Source organism: Camelina sativa, chromosome 4 (assembly GCF_000633955.1).
Source record: "Camelina sativa cultivar DH55 chromosome 4, Cs, whole genome shotgun sequence".
Taxonomy (NCBI): domain Eukaryota; kingdom Viridiplantae; phylum Streptophyta; class Magnoliopsida; order Brassicales; family Brassicaceae; genus Camelina; species Camelina sativa.
Genome location: NC_025688.1, coordinates 23,221,363 through 23,228,675, shown reverse-complemented (window position 1 = coordinate 23,228,675; position 7,313 = coordinate 23,221,363). Strand labels below are relative to the sequence as shown.

The 7,313-nt window shown below is 37.3% G+C and overlaps 3 protein-coding genes across 3 annotated transcripts in view; all 3 read left to right on the top strand.

Moving 5' to 3' along the window:
- On the top strand, positions 2,060–2,934 carry LOC104782005 (RING-H2 finger protein ATL70-like). The gene is given in 2 exon segments (XM_010506815.2): positions 2,060–2,195; positions 2,197–2,934. Coding segments are annotated over 2 exon segments (714 nt in total). The 5' UTR covers positions 2,060–2,090; the 3' UTR covers positions 2,806–2,934.
- On the top strand, positions 3,934–5,263 carry LOC104782004. The gene is made up of 2 exons (XM_010506814.2): positions 3,934–4,218; positions 4,675–5,263. The coding sequence occupies exons 1-2, from the start codon at positions 4,010–4,012 to the stop codon at positions 5,042–5,044; spliced, it is 579 nt and encodes a 192-aa protein (XP_010505116.1). The 5' UTR covers positions 3,934–4,009; the 3' UTR covers positions 5,045–5,263.
- The window catches only part of LOC104782003 (calcium-dependent protein kinase 25-like), a 3,904-nt gene continuing 2,336 nt past the window's right edge, over positions 5,746–7,313 (top strand). Inside the window, exons 1-2 of the mRNA XM_010506813.2 lie at positions 5,746–6,968; positions 7,054–7,197. Of these exons, the coding sequence (XP_010505115.1) occupies positions 6,083–6,968; positions 7,054–7,197 (1,030 nt within the window). The 5' untranslated portion in view covers positions 5,746–6,082. The remainder of the gene's footprint in view (positions 6,969–7,053; positions 7,198–7,313) is intronic.

The window sequence follows — 7,313 nt, the reverse complement described above, 5'->3', positions numbered from 1 at the left end:
TTTTTTTTTTTTTTTTTTTTTTTGAGTCATTGAGTGTCACACTGTACAGGTACACATACGAGTTACCCAATTTTAAACCTAATTGTAGTTTCCACTAAATAAGTGTCTGTTTTGTAATCATCTCACAGAAGGAAAAAAAAAACACTGCCACTTGTTTACGATTAGAAGAAAACATCAGCCAAAAGATATGTTTTGTAATCATCTCCAATAGCCTTTACCATTGCGCCTTAACAACACTGCCACTTGTTTCCAATTTTTCAACTACTCTCTTTTTTTTGCTATCTGCGACATTGACACTCAAAACAAGCATGTAAATCTAACAATGTAACCCAAGTGTTTTCTCTTTTTCCTTGCTACCTCATCAGATTTTCATGCCTTGTAAGTTGGAACTTGGAAGAAAACTCATTGCTTATGTTGTAGTATCCAGTCCAAAAAAAATATGGTCGTAAGGCCCATAAGTTATTGATAACCCACATAAAGAAGAAGAAAATATTGGAAGAGGGGGAATCAAGCAAGCAACTCTCCAACACAAAATTGGCTGCAACAGTTGTCAATTAAATTTAACATTGTTAATTTGAATGGTTGTTGATTATAAAATCTTTAAAATTCACGGGGTGCATTCATTCTTCACCAAATGAATCTGGATATTATACATACATAAAAGTATATTATACGTTTTGTCTGTATCCGGGACATGTACTTTCAATATTCTTATCATAGTATACATTAAAATAAACATCATGCAAGCATGCAATGACGCATTATTCATTACAAACAACTGTCCAACAGATTGTTTTTCCATTATCAAAGATTTCTTGTTTTTGGCTGTCAAGTTTAAAAAGGAAGTTAATTTGTATAGTTTATTGTTAGAATATATCCCACGTCTGAAAGAAACATAATTCCTTGGGCAATATATATAGTATGAGGCAATTCTCCTCTTTTGAGCTAGCTTTTGGGCATGAGTTAGGCTCATTACTAATATGGTATCAGAGTCAAGGCCTATTCTTCTCGATTGTGTGGACTACCACCCGTGGATGTTCAGTCCTACAAACTTCACGCTACAGATGTCCAATCCTGAGCGTGAGAGGGTGTGTTAGATATATTCCACATCGGAAGAAACATAATTCCTTGGGCAATATATATAGTACGAGCCAATCCTCCTCTTTTGAGCTAGCTTTTGGAAGTGAGTTATGCCTATTACTAATATTTATCTTTGATTTTAGCTAGTTTGCAATCTAATACAAATAATATTTCTGTTTTGAATATCACGATATCATAAGTCGAAATCTATATTAATATTGGAGACCAACGTAATTGCGACCACCAAGTGAAATTAGATGTTAGCATAATCAATGGGCAAAAAAAACTATAGCGATTTTTTTTTGTAGATGGTAAGTAAACTCGATTCATGGTCTTGATCCATGAGACAAGTCTTCCGTCCATTTGAAAAGTTCATAAAGTTTCAAAGTTTTGAATCCGGAGAAACTAAATGTTAAATAAAATAAATACGCGACTTAGAAAACAAATGAATGAAACTAAACGTTGCTTAGGTGACAAAGTAAGTGACTGGACTTAAATAATCCTAGATAAAGATGATAATCAGACGTACATAAACAACAAGATTAATATGCGTAGCGACGAAGACGTTGACTTCAAACTAAATCAACGTAAAACTTCTGTGATCTTGCCCACTGACCCATCCTTATATTCCTAAATCAAATCTTAATTCATTACTTGTCAATATGTAAAAGGTTTCAGAGTCATTTACACCATGTGATATATTTTTGTATTTAATCTTGACGTACGGTTATATATAGATTGATGATGACTATCGGTTATATTGGCCACACACAAATGAACAAAACCAAATCTCGTGCAACCAACCAACCAACCATGGTAATTCAAATTATACGAGTGAATCTAGGAGCTTTTAATTAATCGTAGTAGCAAAACAACGAATTAATGAGTCAATATATGTGTTATACAATTTACTAATACAAGTTTTAGCAAGTTTTTGATACATGGATTATTTAATAACCACAAGTCACACCATTCTTGCTTTGACAAAGAGCTTTCTTATCCTCATTCACATGCATTTCCTCCCTTTGTCTCTCTCTCTCACCGTTGACTTTTTTGATAATCCCAAGATGCTTCAGTTTACATTGTCTTATATCAAATGGCTGACCAAACCTCTGATCCATTATTTCTCTTCTTCCTCCACAACCAATTAAACAAAACCATCAAGCCGCAGCAGCCATGAACACCTTCCAACCACCGCCACCGCCACCTCCGGGGATGCCTGACTATAACGGGCTCCTCGGTCCAGACAACATAGGAGGATTCAGATACGGAATCGGTGTCTCCATAGGAGTGGTCCTCCTCATCACCACCATCACCCTCACCTCCTACTATTGCACACGTAACCAGCTCTCTTCTTCACCTTCACGAACCAATCAAGATTCAACACGTATCCATCACCATCACCACCATGTCATCATCGACGTCGTACCCGGTCTTGACGAGGACACCATTCAGAGCTACCCGAAGATCCTCTACTCGGAAGCGAAAGGCTCGACGACCGCGTCGTGTTGTGCCATTTGCTTAGGAGACTACAAGGGAAAACATCTACTGCGGCAGCTTCCAGATTGCAACCATCTCTTCCACCTAAAATGTATTGACACTTGGCTTAGGCTCAATCCCACGTGTCCTGTTTGTCGGACTTCGCCGCTTCCGACTCCTCTTTCCACTCCCCTCGCAGAGGTTGTCCCCTTAGCCTCCTCCGTCGCTGCCACAAGGATGCTCTAATTATTTGTTTATATTATAACCGAAGAAATTCTTAATACCGTAACCCTGACTAATCTCCGGCTTAATCTCGCTTTCAATTCTTCAATAGTTCCTTGTAAAGTTTTTTAAATCTTTTTCTGGTTACTAACTGATCGACCATATATATAGTGTATATATTATAATTCATCGAAGCCGAATATCCGTAGTGAATTATGGGTTAAAAGTTCACAATTTTGTTGGATTAATTTTTTTTTCTTTTTCTTTTAGCAATGTGAACGAGTTTGTTGCTACTACATACGTACCAAAGAAAGAAAAAATAAAGTCGTCTTGAATATAGTCGAGAGCGAGGCTTGAAATATGTTTCTTGGTTTGTATTGATCATTTAAATATTTGAGAAGTCAAAGAAAAAGAAGGAGTCGAGAACAAGTTGAAACTTATAATGGAGTAGAATCAATTAGGCGTTTGATCATCAGTCTGACAATATTTCTCAATCATATCGTTTTATTAAAAAGGACTTATTAATTTAGCAATCTTGTTTGTCCGTATTTAAAATACATAATCAAAAACATAAGCACTACGCAGATACTAAAACAGTGTACATATGACATATCTATCTGTCTTATTTGATAACCGTACGTAAAATGAGATATAAAACATTGCTAAGAGAAATAAACTTAAGGATAAAGAAACATTATTACCGTTTAGTGTATAATATTATTCACAAATATAAGGATAAAAATTTAAATGTACTTCAACTTTAATGATATAACAACTTGACACTCTTATTTTTTAATAAATATTTAATTAATTTATATGAGAAAAACAAAACAATTCCCAAAAGCCACAAAATTGATTACCATAGATATTTTTTAAAAATATACATTATACTTGAGCTGTAGTAGTTAGTCAACAATCAATTTGAGAAATACACAAAATTTTAGTTGCAATGGTAAAATCTACTAGAAAATGTCTAAAAAAAAGTAAACAAAAAATTGGCTAAGTCGGTTTCCGGTTCAGATTGATAAATTTTGACAATTCTAGTTTGGTTTAATTTGGTTAGGATGTTACGCCGACTCTTACCTCTGGTTCACCGGTAAGTCGGTTTCACGAAAAAAAAAAAAAAAAAAAGAGAGACTGACTATAAAAACACAATCGGAAGCTTCGAGTTTTGCTTGAGGAAAAATCCATACACACAAAGAAGAATCTCACGGCGAAATCATCAGCTATGGGTTGGGTCTGGGTCGACGATTCGTCCGCAGCTAAAGCCGGCAAAGATCTCACCGATCAACCGCTCGGAGATTCCACCGCCGCCGATGACAATTGCTCCACCACCACGGTTGTAAGATCGCAGTGCAAGACGGAGGAGGTCGAGCCTGGGAAGTTCGTCAGGAAATGCGATAAAACCGAGGAGGTTCTTCGCCACTGCCTTGGCAAGTGAGTCTTTCGCATCTTTTTTGTCGCTCTTTGGAATTGAACCTTTTTAGGGATTAGAGAGAGAATCATAAGCTATGATGTTTGATTTATTGGACTAAAGTAATTAATCGTATCTAGTGTAATTAAGATCAAATTAGGTCTAAGTTGTTTGTTTATTCAGGATGAGTGAGTGTGTTGGTTGATTCATGGAGCTAAGGTTGGGATTGGGATTAACTAGCATATAATTGCGTTTATGCTTTGGAATGGTTACATGTTGTGTGTGTGTTTTTTTTGTTTTTTTGGCGTTCTGCCTCTGATTTGAGCTTATCTTCTGGTCACTTTGAAATGGTGCTTTCATGTCTCTTTTGAGATTTGCCTAGTCACATACATGTTCAAGCCTTGTTTGTACCTTTCATGTACTCTTTATGAGTTATGATCATTTAATTGATTTTGCACTGGTTTTTGTATCTGGTTTAGGCCCTCTGAAGTCGTTCAATCTAATACAGAGCACACAGAAGAGGATGTGACAGACCAGATGGTGGGGAGATCAGCTCTTCCGAATCTGTTTGAGGAAAAAAATCCACTTAACTTCCCTGGACTCCGCAGCGATGTAGACGCCATCGAACGCCATTTCTTTAGCGGAATGAAGAGTTTCTTTGAAGCGGCTGAAGAGATGTCAAGCAGCTTATTTGATATCATGGGAGACCATAATAACCCAAGCAACAGGAGAGGGATACCCATTGAAAACCATCCCAAGGTAGAAGAGCACCGCAGTGACCATAATTCCCCTAGACGGCCACACTCCTCTTGTGAGATTGATCTCTCGGGCTTGGCCAAGGACGTTTGAGAAAAAAGGTCGTCAGCTTCTTCTTCTTCTATCTTTGGCATGTATAATCTTTTAAATGTAATGTGTGACTTTCTAAGAAGCGTAGGGGGATTGTGGTCTACTATTGTTTAGCGCCTTAGCGGCTTGCACGTTTTTTTTTAATCTATCATACATACTATATTACTTATCTTTGTGTTATGTTTGTCTTTTTTTAATCATACCAACCAAAATATTTAACTTATCACTTTTGTCTCAAAAAGTTATCTTACATTTATATATAGATCTTGCCTACGAATTCGTACTTTCCATTAAATAAAGGTCAAAGTAGGTTATATATGGAGTGGAATTAAAGATATGAAATCTAACCTTACGTTTTCTGAAAGATTGGTTACCATTTTTGTGGCATGGAGTCATTTAGAATGAAACATTTATATCGGTCTTCCATTTAGTTGAAGATATATTTCTTTAACAACTTCGGAAATTTCAAAGGACCGAACTGTTAACGAATGTATTCACACAGACACTAAATAATCTATTAACACAGCCTCACACAGAGTCATATGTTAGATTTTGGTTAGAGGAGAGAATCAAATAAAGTTAATTTAATTAAGAAAAGCCAAAAACCCTAATAAATCCCCCGAAAAAAAAAAATTCAGTCACGACGTGAGACCCAATTCGTTTTTTGTCAAAATCATATTCCTTCTCAATTCCCATTTCATTATTCTTATATCTTCGTTTTTCGTTTGTGTATTGTGTGAGATGATTCGTAGGATTTTGTGGTAGTTTTGATTAAATTATTGAGCCGACCTCGAGATCTTTCTCCCTTATATCTGAATTCACATTTGGGAGATTTATATCTGTGTTTGTTCATGGAAGTGGTTATGGGGTTAGACAGGAGAGATCTTTGTCTCTATGAGATCAGATTTAGGGTTTTCTCTCTTGCGTGAAAAGGAAGAAAAAGGGAGTTTCTTTAATCTTTATCTTCTTCTTTTTTTTGCGTTTCTTTTGTAGACTATTGTATAGCGTAAATTTTGATCTGGGGATTTAGATTTTTTAGAAATGGGGAATATATGTGTTCATATGGTCAGCAATTGTGTTGATACGAAATCGAATTCATGGGTTCGTCCCACGGATCTCATCATGGATAATCCCTTGAAGCCACAGCTCCAAGACAAGCCTCCTCAGCCAATGCTAATGTACAAGGATGATAATAAACCTAAGCTTAATGACACTCATGGAGACCCTAAATTACTCGAGGAGAAGGCCAAAGCTGATGCGCTGAAGCAAACGAGTCAGGAACAAGAAGGAAGGATGAGTGAAACGACAAGGAAGTGCAGTGAAGAAGAGCACAAGAAGCGAGCGGTTGGGATCGCGTGTGCTAACAGCAAAAGAAAAGCTCACAACGTCAGGAGACTGATGAGCGCAGGGTTGCAAGCAGATTCAGTGTTGAACACCAAAACAGGGCATTTGAAGGAGTACTATAACTTGGGGAGCAAGTTAGGTCACGGACAATTTGGGACAACTTTCGTCTGCGTGGAGAAAGGAACAGGGAAAGAATACGCGTGCAAGTCTATCCCGAAGAGGAAGCTAGAGAACGAAGAAGACGTGGAGGATGTGAGAAGAGAGATTGAGATTATGAAACATCTCTTGGGGCAACCGAACGTGATCTCTATCAAAGGAGCTTATGAGGACGCTGTGGCTGTTCACATGGTGATGGAACTGTGCAGAGGAGGTGAGCTGTTTGATAGGATAGTGGAAAGAGGGCATTACTCTGAGAGAAAAGCTGCTCATTTGGCTAAAGTCATACTTGGTGTGGTCCAGACTTGTCATTCTTTAGGTGTGATGCACAGAGATCTTAAACCTGAGAACTTTCTCTTCGTTAATGATCACGAGGATTCACCTCTTAAGGCTATTGATTTCGGGTTATCCATGTTCCTCAAGCCTGGTATGTTACTTACAAAACAGAGATTTTGTTATCTTCTCATATAACAAAATAGATGTTTTGCTGAGATTTCTATTGTTGTTTAAAGGAGAAAACTTTACGGATGTGGTTGGGAGTCCATACTACATTGCACCTGAAGTTCTGAACAAAGATTACGGTCCAGAAGCAGATATATGGAGCGCGGGTGTGATGATTTACGTGCTGCTGTCTGGTTCAGCTCCGTTTTGGGGAGGTAAGATTGCTTTCTACTTTGATCAAAAACTATATGTGTGTGTGTTTTTGGAGGTGTTCACATGTATGTTTGTTGCTTCAAGCAGAAACGGAAGAAGAAATCTTCAATGAGGTTCT